The sequence below is a fragment of the Erythrolamprus reginae genome, chromosome 3 (genome assembly GCF_031021105.1).
Source record: "Erythrolamprus reginae isolate rEryReg1 chromosome 3, rEryReg1.hap1, whole genome shotgun sequence".
NCBI lineage: Eukaryota > Metazoa > Chordata > Lepidosauria > Squamata > Dipsadidae > Erythrolamprus > Erythrolamprus reginae.
Window position 1 is genome coordinate 56953584 of NC_091952.1, and position 16370 is coordinate 56969953.

General features: G+C 38.0%; 1 protein-coding gene across 1 annotated transcript in view; it reads right to left on the reverse strand.

The window, feature by feature from the left end:
• Window positions 1-6066: 6066 nt before the first annotated feature.
• PIK3C2B (phosphatidylinositol-4-phosphate 3-kinase catalytic subunit type 2 beta) overlaps window positions 6067-16370 on the reverse strand; it is a 100398-nt gene continuing 90094 nt past the window's right edge. The window contains exons 25-32 of the mRNA XM_070745449.1: window positions 14989-15098; window positions 14467-14668; window positions 14175-14299; window positions 11571-11688; window positions 10949-11030; window positions 9269-9375; window positions 9031-9159; window positions 6067-8019 (exon numbers count right to left, since the gene is read on the reverse strand). Coding sequence (XP_070601550.1) covers window positions 7831-8019; window positions 9031-9159; window positions 9269-9375; window positions 10949-11030; window positions 11571-11688; window positions 14175-14299; window positions 14467-14668; window positions 14989-15098 — 1062 coding nt within the window. The 3' untranslated portion in view covers window positions 6067-7830. The remainder of the gene's footprint in view (window positions 8020-9030; window positions 9160-9268; window positions 9376-10948; window positions 11031-11570; window positions 11689-14174; window positions 14300-14466; window positions 14669-14988; window positions 15099-16370) is intronic.

A 16370-nucleotide genomic window follows, 5' to 3' on the forward strand; every position in this document is an offset into this window, starting at 1 on the left:
CATCCGGGTAATCGAGGCAGCCTTTTGACAGTTTGCGATGATTGAAAGGTAGCCCCGCCTCCGGTCGAGAGGAAATGGGGCCACTGACCAGGGATTGCATCAGCCAGTACTGTAGTTTCAAAAAAATGTAATGAACGATCAGGAGTAGTACAATTAGAAAATTATAGTGAAATTCTCCTGCATATCGTTCAATGTAAACTTCATAGTTTCGTTTGACTGAAGAAGATTTGTCTCTATCCTACATAATAAATAAATAAATAAACATTTTATTGTCGTTGTATGTGTATACAGAGTATACACATGTAAACACAGTATACACATATAACAAAAGTCGCATGACACTAGAAACCAGTTCCAACACACAACAATCCAAAAAATAAAATAAAATGGTTTTTTAAAAAATGCCCACCCACCCCAAATTCCCCATCTACATATACATACATATGAATATGCACCAAAGACAAATTCCTTGTGTGTCCAATCACACGGCCAATAAAGTATTCTATTCTATTCGATCCTATTGATATCGTACACTGAAAATAATACCCTGTTCTTTTCAGTTAGAATGACAGATGTTTGGAGGAGGAAACCCACAAGGACTGTTACAGAAAAACTGAACATTGGATTTGTTAATTCAGATCCAGGGGATCTCTTAAGAGCTTTCTACTGCTCAGAATTGGAGCAGTTCATTGCAAATTGTTGTTACAGATTCTACTTCTCACCCAGGTTTCCGAGTCCATTTCTAAATTTGGAGTTGGGTGATTTATTTCTTGCTGCTACATTCTGGTGAGCGCATAGGTTGTGTTCATGTAACACTTCAAGCTCTAAATAAACCATTGTTGTGGTCACATAACACAGGCAGTCAAAACATACCACCCATGTCTTGAGATGGCCTGATTCATACATCCTGCTAAGTCAGAACTTAGCCATTATGATTTGTAATCATGCCTTATAATCTGACATTGTGCAAACTTTACAAAGAGTAGAAAATATATGATAAATATTCCCTTTTACAGATTGATGCAAAGGTTAAGTTGCTCAACAAATAGAAAAAAGACCTCAAAGGTTGTTTAATTTGGTGGAACCACTAGATAAGATAGCCTTGTTTCAAGGATGGCAAAGAATCAAAGTTTATTTGAATTTACTATTCTGCTTCTACTAAAAATTAGAATGCAGCTGGAGATTTTGCATACTTGTTTTTACTGAGAACCATATTTTAAAGCTATCATCCCAATGTAGCTTTTTAAAAATAAGCTCAAGAGATATTTAAATTTTTCTTTTGTGTATTTTGGTCACTGTTGACCTTTTGTGACTGCCTTGGCAAGTCGCTGCAGTTTTTTGGTTAAGATTTCAGAAGTGATCTGCCATTGCCTGAGAGGAATGATAGGCCCAATTTCACCTAAGGCAGGAATTCATGCTCTCCCACTTTCAAGCTTGGTGCCTTAACCACTATGCCCAGATTACTTTGTTACAATCTTAAATATGAGGTTAGAAAAATACTCAGAACATTAACTTGTTCTGCATATATGGTAAGGCCGGCATAATAAAAATTTAGGAAATATTTAAAGAATAACCCATTTCCACAAACTACATTGACATTTTTGTTAGAAGATATTCATGTCTGGGAGAACCATCTTAACAAGGTTAGCCATAAATAGGCATAGCAACTAAGTCAGCCAATGTCTGTGCAGTCAAAACTGAAAGCTAAAGGCTGGGCGCAGCTCACTCTCCACTTTCTGTGCTTGTCTGCTGCTGAAATGAAACTAACTGTTCTCTGCTACCTGTAACTGCTTGAAGAAGACTCTATATTGGTATTGTAAAATTTACTTCATCTATATTCTTGTATATAAAGAAGTTAATGAATCCAGCTGAATCAGTCATCTGTGTGTGCTTCTGGTTTTGATTTTGCAAACTTTAACAATTTTGTCATATATTTGGTATGTACTACTACTAGTAATTTAATAATAATTTATTAGACTTGTATGCCGCCCCTCTCCGAAGACTCTAACTAGACAAGCACTAATTACTAATTAATCTCAGAATTTAGTTGGATTAAAAATCTAAAGGGATAGTTGTCCTTTCCATCTTATCGAAAGATACTAAGAGAGCCATATCTGCCAGCATGCAAGCCATTGCCCTAGGTCAGCTCCAGCATGCATGTCTGCACCGGCCAGATGATTTTTGGCTCAGTGTGGAGGCTCTGGGAGGGCATTTTCATCCTCTCGAGGGTCTCTGGTGGAGCAGTGGAGGGCATTTTTGCCCTCCCCAGACTACAAGAAAGTCTCTAGAGCCTGGTGAAAGCAAAAAAACAGGCCTACCAGAAGATGGGAAATGGGGGACGGGGGTTATGTACACGTGGGGGGGCTTGCATGTGCAGAGGGGTAGTACACATTGGGGGGCGTATTGGATTATGCGTGTGGGAATGCACGGATGTGCGATAGTGTATGCATGCGTGCTTTCAGTACTTGAAGGGTGAAAAAAAGGTTTGCCATCACTGACCTAGGATTTGCATTTCACCTTTTGCCTATACAGCCAGCCATGACCCCTACATGATCCCCAAAGCAGCGGTGGGCTACTAGCCGGAACGCTAAATTGTGCTTGCCGCCGCAGCTTGTAACTGCTTGCAGGGCCAGGGTGAATTTGCTTCCGCATCTGTGGAGGTAGCAAAATCGCGCATGGAGCCGCAGATACACCTGTGTTTTAGTGGGGTTTTTGCTTCTGCGCATGCCAAAACATGGGCGCATCTGTGGCTCCGTGCGCAATTTTGGTAAAGTTCCTTTTTGCAATGTCTTAAATTATATTTACCTTTCTTCAGGATACTACTGTATTTTGGCAGCTGAAATTCATTCAGTATTTTAATTAGAGACATCCTCCTTATGCTCTGATTAGACACCAACTTGCAGAATTTGTAGAAATACATTTTCATTATGCATTAATTACATACATACAAAATAACTAGTATACCACTGCCCCCTTTTTTTCTTTTAGAGCAGACCTGGGCAAAGTGCGGCCCGGGGGCCGGATGCTGCCTGCCCGCTGTCTGTGATTGGCCCGCGGAGGTTGGAAGGAGGGAAGGGAGGGAGGGCGGGAAGGAAGGAAAAATGGAGGGAGAAAGGAAGGAAGGAAGGAAGGAAGGAAAGAAGGAGAAATGGAGGGAGGAAAGAAGGAAGGAAGGAAGGAGAAATGGAGGGAGGAAAGAAGGAAGGAAGGAGAAATGGAGAGAGGGAGGAGGGAGAAGGAGGAAGAAACGGAATCGAAAGCTACTTTCAGGCAAAGCCTCCACTATGTTTTCTCAACGGACAATGTACGTCAGTTGAAGAGAGGCACTTGAAAGGAATATTTTGAAAGAGAAGTAAAGAACTGCCCAAAAGCAGAAATAAAAGGCAGAGAAAATCAGAGAGACAGAAGCTTCTCTCCATCTGGAGAAGGAAGGAAGGAAGGAGAAATAGAGGGAAGAAGGAAGGAAGGAAGGAAGGAAGGAAGGAAGGAAGGAAGGAAGGAAGGAAGGGGTGGGCAATTAATTTATAATTATAATATAATTATAATATATAATTAATATAATATAATATAATATAATATAATATAATATAATATAATATAATATAATATAATATAATATAATATAATATAATATAATATAATATAATATAATATAATATAATATAATATAATATATAATTATAATATAATTAACTCAGTTCTACCCAATTATATACAGTATTGGGTAGAACTGAGTTAATTATATTAATCCAGCCCTCTAAAACCATCTCAATTTCTCATGCGGCCCCATGGCAAAATTAATTGCCCATCCCTGTTTTAGAGACTAGGCACTTGCCATTAACAAGAAAAAGATTCAATAGCTGAAGCTTCCAAGCAAATGTTTGATTCTTTCTTTTTCCTAAACAGAAATCTATTAATTAAATCAAGTATACAAGGAGGTAAAAAGTCTGATCTATCAGCACCCCCTTTCTGCCATTCTTGGAGTTTGGAGGTAGTTTTAAGGGACAAAATGATCTAAGGCATCTATTTTACAACTTAAAAGACTTACTATGCCGTCAGATGAATCTCAACCCTACTTGTTTTTGTACTGCAGATGTTATCATGCCACATAAAGCCTGCTATGAACCTCAAACTCATGAAAAATTGAATAATGGCCAAGAGGGTCATTGGAATTATCCATTGTTATTGTTGTATATTTTCCTTCCTTATAATACTGTTGCAATAACTGTGCAATCAATGTTATAGGTGTCATTATGTTGCTAGGTAATTAACACAGTCAACCTTAGATGAGCCTTGTGTCAGTCATAAAATCACTCCACATTTCTACAATATAAATGAACTAAAAAGCTTTTAATTTTCTTATTTTGAAACTTGTAAAACATGTATAAATTGCACTGATACTCAGGTATTACTGAGGGATTCCCAAAAGGCACAGTTAGATGTTGATTGTTAAAAAGAGAATAATATGTTTTTTCTTCTTTTGAGTGTATTGCAGAATAATATTGAACATGGCTTTCATCATAAGGTGAGGAAGAATTTGATTGTGAGGTATTATCAGTGTCCCTTGGGCATCTCTTCACAAAAAACCTAATGTAAGAAAATATGATTCAACTATTTCATTAATATAGCTTCAGAGAGGCAGGCTTCTTACATCACACAGACCCTCTAGTACAGCTAAGGGTAGGATATAAGAATGCATTGGTATAAAGAGGCACAGTTCTTTTCCAGTGTTGAAACTAGGGGAAAATGGAAGTGAAATGACCAAGAAATTCACCTGAAATACAGTACTTACTTCTCATTTCCTGAGCTATCAGTAATCAGAGAATCAAAAAATAGGATCATAAACATTATAAACATCTGCTCTGAGTTATTGTTTCTTTGTTGATTCTATTTTTATGGAAAGCTCTTTTTTGCAGTATAGCATGAATGTTACAATAGGAATATATCATATTATATATATCTGGACCTCTAGCATAAAAATGCTCTGCTTACCCTGATTCTATTATAGCCAGGATAGGACGGTATTAACTTGCTTAAGTCTGCACTTCTGGTGAATCTGCAACAGGAAGACAACTGACCATAAAAGGGTTCAATAAACATCTCACTGATAAACAAGTATACATCACTCCAAACAGAACGTTATATGATCAAAGGGGGAAATTTACATTGCTTGAAGCAAAACAGGACGAGACTGTGATAAAAAGAGATTGGTTGTGATAAGGCAGAAGGCTTCAGAGAAATTAGGTGTGAGAAACATTTGCTCAAAGGAAATCATTCAAGGAAATTGGTTTGTGATATCTGGGGGAAAGAAAGGACTCAAAGATATGTCAGTTATGTTATTGGATGTTTGTATATCACTTGACATGTACGTGTAATTATCCCCATCTGCTTATGCTCCCAAATAAAAAGGGGTACACAGCTCCATACTGTGTCATTTCACCCAGAGAGAAATGTGTCCAGGTTTTCTTTCTAGGATTCGCGTTTGTGAGTGACCCCCCTTGGCTGGGTTGCTCTTAACCCCTCTGAAGACATTGTCTTGATCAGGGACTTTGCAGCACCTCACTTTTTCAAGGAAATTTTGTTTTCAGAAATACAATTTAAATACAACAGTTATACCCATGCATAACATTTATGGCTGGATCTCGATGATTACCAGCATAAGATCAATGGCCCCAGGTTTGCTGGAAAAGCCAGGTCTTTACCATTTTCTGGAAGATCAGTAGAGTTTGAATTGAATTGAATTGAATTGAATTGAATTGAATAAATAAATAAATAAATAAATAAATAAATAAATAAATAAATAAATAAATAAATAGATTTCTTCGTGTAATTTTGAAGTACTGTATTACCAGTTTTCTCTAATTGTATCTAAAGAAGTAGGGAAACAACAGTTGGGGTGAGCTATTCATTTTCTATTCTTACTTTTCTAACAGAGTGGGCTGTTCAACCATTTTTACAATGCATTGGTGGAAATGTTACAATAGTTTGTGTTGATGACACAGTTATTTGAAAAGACGTATATATTTCCAATCTTTTGCTACTAAAATGGATATACTACAGCCTCTATTGCATTCCAATTTCTTTATTTATTTCCAATGTCACCATTTTACAACGTAGAAAGAAACAGGTCTTCATAAGATGCCACTTTTATCTCATTTCCTATAGAATGGAAGATATAATCAAAGGCCATGCCCCAAATTCACTCATGTAATTGTCTCTTTAAAATCCAATTACATCATTACACAATGTAAAAAGAAACCTTCAGCTTAAAAGTGAAAAAAAAAATTCTCCCACAAGTTTGCTTTTTCCTCCAAATAGAACACGGCATGGATAAAAAAAATGAGTTCACGTTTTCATATCCTGAGAAACAAGCCAATTTTGGGGTGGGGTGTGGGGGAGTTCCCGCGGTAAACAGGTCAGCAAGAGCTAGAAGATAATAGGCATTGAGGCAATGAAGTGGTGTAGTTCTTGTGATGTGGAAAAACTCTCTGTCTCTTTCAAAAATATTAATAATTAGAAAACCAACATCAATTATCTATTTTTAAGAGAGAAAAAATTCCATAGTTGGTAATCTCCCAAACCCCACATCATTTTCTATAAAGTTTTACTTCTCGGAGAAAGGGCAACAATGCAATGTGTCACTGCCAGTAACTTTAAAGAGTTGTTTCAATAATGTCATAAACAAATACTTTTAGAAGTTCCACCCACTTTGTTTCTCACTTGCTATCTTGGAGGAAAAGCTTGTCATGAATAAAAGTTTTAAAGACTCATCAATATATCATTTATTTCAATTACGTAGCCTGGAAATAAATGGCCATGCTTTACAAATTGATGGGTAAAGGGATCCTTGATTCATCTAAAGAATCAGTCCTTCAACACTGGTGATTATGAAAGAGGAAACCAATGATTCCCAACTTGGGTAAATGAAAAACTCATTCCTTCTAACACTTAGCACAAATTTTCCCACCCAATCTCTTGAGACTGACTAGAACACCATATATGTAAGAGACAATTTAGAAAAGCTAAGATTGAAAAATAAGACACAGCTTTTAGTCATGTTAAGGTCAAGGCCTTTGTTCATGGTTGCAATCAACAATAGAGTTGCCTACTCCAAATAAGTCCAGATGTTTATCCAGGAGAGCATGCTTTTTATATTATATATCATAAGAAATAAAAAATGTAAGTTCTACGGTTGTGCAAGTGCTACTGCTCTCCTTTGGAAGCAATGTCTCCATGATGGCTTGTGTTGGAGCACACTAGCTCCTGTCCCAGAGATAAGGGTTTAAAATCTTCCATTCATACTGAATACACATATCTCCAAACCCATCATACATACTTATGCAAATGTTCCTTTAAAATAAAAAATACCTTATGAAAGTCCAATAAGAACTTAATTTATAACATTCATTACTCTGCAAAGTTCCTCTCCATCTAGATTCCATCCTACAATTCACATCTGGCTTCAAATTGTTTTAAAAAAAAAATTAAAAAATATCTCAAAGGGGAGGGGGAAGCCTTTAATATTTAAACCCTCCCCCTCAGTTAAGTCATTGCTCCCTTGACACAAGGTAAATGTATTCAAAGATAAAAGTCTACAGCAGCCATTTCAAGTCATAGGATTCCCTATCATGACTTAACCCCAACATGTTCACTCTCCACAGGAAATTAACTCTTCATTTGCACAGAAACAAAATGTCCATCTTCTTATTCGCAGAACATTAAATCCTTCGAGTTTTATACCAGGATACAACTCCTGGAACATGCACTAGTTCCCAGGGACTTCCATGGGCCGAAGTAGTTCCAAAGAAGCTAAGGTTGCCTTCCTGCTTCTCACACGATCCCATGGCTCCTAGAGCCCAGTTCAAACCAACCCATCTTCTCCTGTGTCAGATCTAAATCTCGTAGTCGGATTATAACCTCTCCAAGGAGGATGTTCTCCCAAAAGCCCTCTTCGCTCAGGACACTCAGATGCAGCTCCCGCTGGTGCAGATCTCCTTTGGGAATTCCATCATAGACAAGCTGGAAGATACCAAAAAGTTGCAGAACATCAACCTTCTCACACCTAACTTTCTTCTTACTTAGCAAGTGCCTCGCTTAACAACTGTTTTCAGTTACTACAGTGATGAAAAAGTAACTGTAAGGCAATAGTAAAGTATATTCTAATACATGTATATTATTTAAAATAAAATTTATTCTAAAATGATAAAATAATTTTTATTACATAGAAGTGTGTTTTTTGAAGTTTGACGACTTCCTTTGACCGTTTTCTTCCAGAGATGTCACATCATTTACTAGTTTAATATGGTTAGTATGACTCAACAACTAGGCAACCCCAATGCCTAAAATCACCCTGTTTCCTAGTAAATCAAATTGGTTTTGTTAACTCAGCATCATCTCTTAGATTGGCTGTTGGGTTTCAGATATTTGTTTCCCTAGATTACCTAGGGATGCCACTACTTTAGATTGTTTATGAAATGGACGTATTTTATTACTAGGTTATCTCTCTGATTTATTGTTTCACTAATCCATTTTATAATCTTTCAACTACACAATAAATCTACTGTATAATTCTTCAATGCATGCAAATAGAATATGATAATTTCAACTGGCAACATATTGATGGATAAAACAATATTTTGGTGCCTGCAGAATTCTATATGGATCAGGCTGCTATTGATGGATAGGCCTTCTGCATAGCAACTGCATCTCAATTTTGTTGGTTGTGGTTGTGTAAGCTGCCAGTATAAGCTAGTATGGGTTTATTTTACTTAATTATCACCAAAATGAATGATCACTATTTTGGCTTAAGCAAAATGACAATTTCAGCAAAGATTTTGGAATTGAATCCACTCTCTAAATATTAAATGTCCAGAATCAGACAAGCAGCGAGCTCAAAAACTAAATCCATCTCTTTTCAGATTCTAAAATGCTTTCAGAATGTGTAAGCCTACCACTTTATCTGCCTATTACTTGAGATTGCTGAAACTATGCAACGGCTACTTTATTAACACAAGGTTCACAAACAAATACCATTTCATTGTAAGTTGGATTGCAAGTTTTTCGAGCAACTTTGGTTTTCCTTTTGGTGGTTTTCTGAGGATCGGGCAGAAGATAAGTCTTAACATAAGGATCAGGATCACTGCCATCCTGAATAGGCTGCTAAAAGAGAGAAATTAAATCAATTAGATTAATCAGTTCTTTGGGTTGTATAAATGTACAGAAAATTGGGTAGAAGACACCATTAGAGTAGCTAATGATAGGCACTTACGAGGCCACGGATATGCATCACCATTATAAAGAGTTGCTTGTTCTTATAGGAGATTGATAATTTCACCTCTCCACCAACTTTTCCAACCGGTTGGGACCATACAGCATCTAAGAAAAATGAATAAGCAAATAAAATTATATTTCACTTAGTAGCAGAGATAGGAGCAGCTACAAAGTGCAGAAATATTTGTCATACTTTTGACAATTTTTTCCTAAAAAATATTTGTCATACTTTTGAAAATCTCTTTTAAAAATCTAAAATATAAAGAATATTACTACAAAATCAATGTAACTAAATATCCTATCTATTTTGCTCCATTTTAAGTGATACATCAGTTCTCATTTGAATTTCCTGAGTCAATATAAGCAACCTTATGTTTGTTAAAAGTCTAAAAGGTTCTTTATAGCAGTTGCCTCCAACCTTTTGAAACTGGGGGGGGGGGGGGCGACAGTTATGGTTACATGTCCTACTTAGATCCTGTGATGTGAAGATTAAGTTTTCGTCACTTGTGCAGCCATGGGTCCATGACCCAAGGGATGGGAACCCCTCCTCTATAGGATTGATAAAGTAGTACAAGATCGGAAGATGTGGAGAGACTTATAATCACCAAGAATCAGATATAGGTTGAATGGATAACATCATCGTTATAGGATTGAAGCCCATAAGAATTGTATTTATGTTTATCAGGTGAGTTCCAAACACAGTGAAATGGGTTGTGTACTGCTTTCTGATGGACAATATAGATAAAAACACTTTATAGAGTATGCAGGTGTGATCCTTACTTAAGGATCATTTAGCAACTGTTCAGACCTATGTCTGAATGAATACTTAACACAGGTCCTTGTCTTACATTGGTTGCAACATCTCTGCAGTTACATGATTGCGAACCAGGCACAGGGCACTTGGCTTGCAATTACGAAATCACAACAGCATCCTTTGATCACGTGAATACCATTTGCAACCTTCTGTGGCAGCTTCCTATAAGTATGGTCAAATAGGAAGCCAATAAGAGATCATGAATGGCTATCACATGATGTGCTTAATGACTGTGAGCTTGCTTAACAGCAATCAGAAGTGTTGTGATGTACATCTCAAAGAGGTAAAGATACATGCGCTTTATAATTGCATAGCTTTCCAAAGTTTAGAAATTGTGATCCCAATGACTGTTGTTAAATGTTGTTGTTAAGTGTTTAGGGGGTACAAAATGAAGCTACATTGCATATAACATGCTAAATATAGAATCTACATATCAGGATATTCCTTCCTGCAATATTGCTGAATACCAGGACTAGGACAGCTCTCAAAGATTATGACTTGTACATAATTATCTAAACAAACAAAGATCCTTGTATGCAATTCCCATGAGAAGGCTTAATCTGCATAAATAAATATATGACTATGTATATCTGATTAGTTCCAAATATAATAAAATTGCTTGTGTGTTGCCTCTTCTTGATCATTTTAAGTACAGTTCAGGTCCTGAAGGATATGTAACCATCCCTGAATAAGTTCTTAGGAAGAAATAGTAAATTTTGTTAAATAACCAATATTGTTTGCTTCCTCCAGTAGAATGCATGAAGGACTTTATCCCTGCATGAAAATATTCTTATTTTATTTATTCCACTCAGAACCAGCTGTCAGCCAAACATCTTGAAACAGATAATTCTTACTGATATTTACTTGCAGGCTTTGGTGCTGGATTGGTGCCTGCAGCGATTTCGTCCCTTGGAAGAGGGTGGAAAAATGTGTATACCAGGTCACACTGCAAGAAAACCTCAACATTAGAGACAATACATTTACTCTATTCTGCAAATAACATGTCACTTATTCCTGTCCCCACTCCAACCCTGCCAAGAATTAAGATTCAGCTTATATATGTGACCTGAGATTTTTGACATTTTTCTTATCATGAATATTATTAACGTAGCTTTGAGGATATACCATCAATTAATCCCTGCTAACAGCACTAAAGATGTGGACCACATGCATGAGAGTAAGAGATTTCAGCCTTGTCTTTCTCTTCTGCAATGCAAGTAACCTATCAGCATATCAAGTATCAGGGTAATCTTGATACATCCTGTGGCCCAACATGCTTTAGTACTAACAATCTAAAGTAATTTCAAGAGTGACAATAAAGAGAAAAGCTATTTAAATTTTCAGCAGAATAATCAAGCAAAATTGCCTAGACAGGAGCCCTTCGGACAAACTGCAGAATAATTCAAGTGTAACTATAATATATTGAAGTCTTTGGCTACAAATTCTCCATAGTCTTGCTAGTATGATCTCTCTTCATCCATGTTACCTCAGCAACCTCTGGAGCTGTACGAATTAGATGCCAGATGTAGCCATTCAATTCTTCTTTTCTTCTCTCAGCAGCTGCCTCTCCTCGTGATCGTCCAATTATAAACCTGCTGGGGAAGCTGGGAAATTGGGTTGGGTAGGGGAGAAAGAGACGTTTAAGTAGTGAGCCCAACCATCAAGAAAATCTCTGAAGCAGAAGGGTTGAAAGATATGGTTGTTTTTGAAAGTTCTGTACATGGAATTGTTTCGTGTTTTTTTTAAAAAAGCGGAGAATGCCAAATTCTGATTTCTCTCCATATATTCAGCTAGAAGGAGTAAAAAGGTTCAGAAAATGGTGCTTCCCAGAAAAAAAAGTTATGGAAAGAAGGGAACCAAGTTGATGCTTGCAACATCACTGCGAGCTATTAAGAAGTAACTGTCCTAATAAACATGCAAGAATCAAACTCTTCTTGGCTTGACAAAAAGGGAGGGTGTTCAATGCATGCCTGCAATTCATATGCAACATCCAGGCAAATTTTATATATTCTCCAAATGTGATGTCATTACTTAGGTTATTTTTAACACAGGTTTAAAATAAGTACATATGGTCATATGCATAAGCGCATCTATTTCCTAAGCAAGAATCATTTCAGCTTTTCCTGCTCCTGTGTAAAATGGGTTAATAATAATACTAAACTACTGAAGACTCACTTATACCGCCAGGCATGGGGGAGTTGAGACACCTTTCCCCCAGGCTTTTTGATACTTTGTTTTATGTTTGGTATGAATGTGCTGTTTAGTTTTTAAAAATAATGATAGGGTTTTATATGGTTTTAATATTAGATTTGTTCCACTGCTATATTGTTTTTTATTGCTGTTGTGAGCCGCCCCGAGTCTTCGGAGAGGGGCGGCATACAAATCTAATAAGTAAGTAAGTAAGTAAGTAAGTAAGTAAGTAAGTAAGTAAGTAAGTAAATAATATGAACTTCCTGACAAACTGATGAAACATGAATGTACAGATAAAGAAACAGATTACTGTATTTTTCAGACTATAAGATAAATCGGAGTATAAGACGCACCAAGATTTCCAAAAGGTAAACACGTTTTCCCCCTTCCTGGCCCTCAGGAGCTCTCTTCAGGCCTCCCAAACTCTCTGTGCATCCCATTTTTGCAAAAAATAAGGCTTGTTTTTCCACCAAAACAGGCACACAGTGGGTTTGGGAGACTTGCAGGGTGCTCCTGGGGGCCAGGGAGGGCAAAAGCCTGTTTTCAAATCTCTGATTTGTCTTATAGTCTAAAAAATTGGGTAATCTGGTTCTTTATCTGTACATTCATAATTCATCAGTTTTTCAGAAAGTATGTTTTATCATGAATGTACAGATAAAGAACCAGATTACCGTATTTTTAAGTCTATAAGACGAATCGGAGTAGAAGACGCACCAAGATTTCGGAAAAGTAAACAATTTTTTTGCCCTCCCTGGCCACCAGGAGAACCCTGCAGGCCTCCCAAATCCTTTGTGCATCCCATTTTTGCAAAATGTAGGCTTGTTTTCCCACAAAAACAGGCACATAGAGGGTTTGGGAGACTGCAGGGTGCTCCTGGGGGCTGGGGAAAGCAAAAAAAATTACATATGGGAGAGGGTTGGGAGGCCAAAAATGGACCAATTTTTCATAAAAACGGGGTTGGCAGAGGGTTTGGGAGGCTTGCAGAGTGATCCTAGGGGATGGGGATGGCAAAAAAACAGTGGGGGGTGGAAGGCAAAAAGTGGTCCATGCAAAAGGTTTGGGAGGTCTGCAGAATGCTCCTGGGGGCTGAGGAGGGAAAAAACACCTGTTTTCATGAAAAATGAGCCAATTTTTGTGAAAAACTGGTCCATTTTTGGCTTCCAAAATCCCCTAGAAGTTGTGTTTTTGACTCCCCAGCCCCCAGGAGTAGGCTTTCCAAATCTTCTGTATGCCTGGTGGACCTGTTTTTGACAGAAAAAGGACGTGCAGGGCAGGGTTTCAGGAGGCAAAAAATGGCTGTATTTATTTACGAACTTTATTTATGGCTTTATTTACGAACTTAATTTGTTCCGTGGCTAGGTTCTTAAGTAGAAAAGTTTGTAAGAAGAAGGAATTTTTCTCATAGGAATCAATGTAAAAGCAAATAATGTGTGTGATTGGGGAAACCACAGGGAGGGTGGAGGCCCTGTTTCCTCCCAGGAGATTCCTAGAGAGGCCCCACGGAGGCTTCTCCCCGGTTACAGTTTCGGAGACTCAGGTTTGTAAGTGGAAAATGGTTCTTGAGAAGAGGCAAAAAATCTTGAACACCACTTTCTTATCTAGAAAAGTTCGTACATAGAGGTGTTCTTAGATAGAGGTATATAAGAGACATCAACATTTCCATTCTCTTTTGAGGGGTGTGTGTGGGTGTGTCTTCTACTTCAAAAAGTAATTAAAAAGCTATTTTTATTACTTCATTCCCAGATTTTAATTCTTTCCTAGCGGAAAAATCACATTTCATTCAGGAAAGCATATGGAGAATTGTAAATAAGTACACAATCGGTTTCTCTGTTTACTTGCAGGAATGTGCTGAGTAAAGCACCATGGAAAGATGGAGGATATAAACAAAATGGAGACTAACCTTGGGAGATGGGAAGAGGGAAAGATGAGGCGTAGCTTGTTGTGCAGCTCCTGGAACTCTTCAAATGTGCGCTGAATGAATGTGACCTCAGAAGGGTGCTCTCGTTTTACCTTCAGAATGTAAATCTGCAAGACAAAGATGAAAGTTGATAGGGTTCAAATACAGATTCCACATTATTTTGGTGTTTGGTATGGACTATACCTTGCTTTAAGCACCACTTATCTAGAGAAGCTGCCCTAGCATTGCCTCTACTGTAAAGCCCTCTAACAAAATGGCCATAAAAAGGACTCACGTATCCTTTGCTGGGATTGAAGACCTTTTCATGTCGGCAGAGAGAAATCTCGATGATACGGCTAGATGTCTTGATTGTGTGCACACGGGGGGCAAATGACAATGTTGGCCGGGAGTCCGACGTTGTGAACTTCATCTGGGCCAGGTTGTGAATGAAGAAGTTGAGCTTTGTGGCTACACTGCCCAGGCTGGACTCTATCAATCTGTATCAAAGGATGGAACTTCTAAGTTATATGATGATGAGAGTTATCTATGCCAATGTTTCCCAACCTTGGCAACTTGAAGATATTTGGACTTCAACTCCCAGAATTCCCCAGCCAGCATTTGCTGGCTGGGGAATTCTGGGAGTTGAAGTCCAAATATCTTCAAGTTGCCAAGGTTGGGAAACACTGGTCTATGCTACTCCATGATTGTGATAAAGATCCCAGAACAGTGTTGGTGAAAAAGATTTTGGGAGATGGATGTTTAGTATCTTCATTTTTTGAATTTCTAACTATCAGAGTTAAGACAAATATTTTCTCACCTGGTAAAATAGGTAGTAGCATCTGCCTCAGAGTCTTGTGGTCTAAGTGCATCATAAACATATTTTAGGTCCTCAAGGTCAGAGAGTTCAGGAATCCCACAGGAGAGCATCTGAGTGCAAAAGGAGATCAAAAATTAGGATTGGAAAATGAAGAGATGCAGCTGTTGAACTACAGCAATCCCAGTGTTACAAATGGAACATCTACTCCCGATTTCCTGAAATACTACTACTAATGGTATTTTCTGCATATCATTACTACTGTTTGCCCATAGGCAAAAAGGGATGAGACCACAAAATAGACAAAGTAATAGAAAATGAAGAGGCTAAATATTTCACGGTCTTTAAAATTCACAGAAAAGCACCTGGCCCAGACTTTAGAATCATTGATACGAATGCCAAAAATGTCTGGAAAGTGGTCATTGCAGAATCTGGAGATAGTAAAAGAGGAGAAAGAATGAAAGAAATCACAAAATACGGAGACCTGCAAATAGAGGTAGAATGATTGTGACAAAATCACCACCAGTCAATTGCAGACGGTAGCTTTACTTGGAACAGTTTACATCTTGTGACAATAACCTTTAAACTTATCAAACAACAATATTTGAGTAACTCAGGTGCTTGGGAAACTGCATAAAAATGCCAAATGCAGTCTAAGCAAAAATAATAAAGCGAGTTCTTAGTCTTTGTGGTCTCGGGAATAAAAATGAGATATCCGGGCAGGACAATCATTGGAGATGAGATTATACACTTTCTGTCTTGATCTGTGCTCAAAGTTTGAAAAAGGGAGAAAATGCAAACTCCAAAGCTCATCCTAAATGATAAAATGACATGAAGGGTTCAGCGAGAATTAGATTAGATTAGATTAGATTTATTGGATTTATATGCCGCCCCTCTCCGCAGACTCGGGGCGGCTCACAACAATGGCAAAAACAGTACATAGTAACAAATCTAATATTTAGCAATCTAAATTACAGTTTTAGGTTAAAAAGTCCATAAAAGCAACCCCAATACAGTAATACCTCATGATACGAACTTAATTGGTGCAAGGAGGAGGTTCGTAAGATGAAAGGTTCGTAAGACGAAACATTGTTTCCCATAGGAAACAATGTAAAGTCAATTAATCCGTGCAACAGCAAAAAAAAACCCGCAAAAAAACGCTGCCGCCCGGCTGTCACCTTTTAAAACAGCCGGGAGGGGGGGGGGGCGCTTCCCAGCAGCCTCCCGAACCCGGAAGTTTGGCAAAATTTCGGGGTTCGGGAGGCTGCTGGGAAGCCCCGCAGCCCAGCTGTCACCTTTTAAAACAGCCGGGAGGCTTCCCAGCAGCCTCCTGGACCCCAATGCCAAACCCTCCATGCACTTCGCCCTGAATGCCTCCTGGCTCA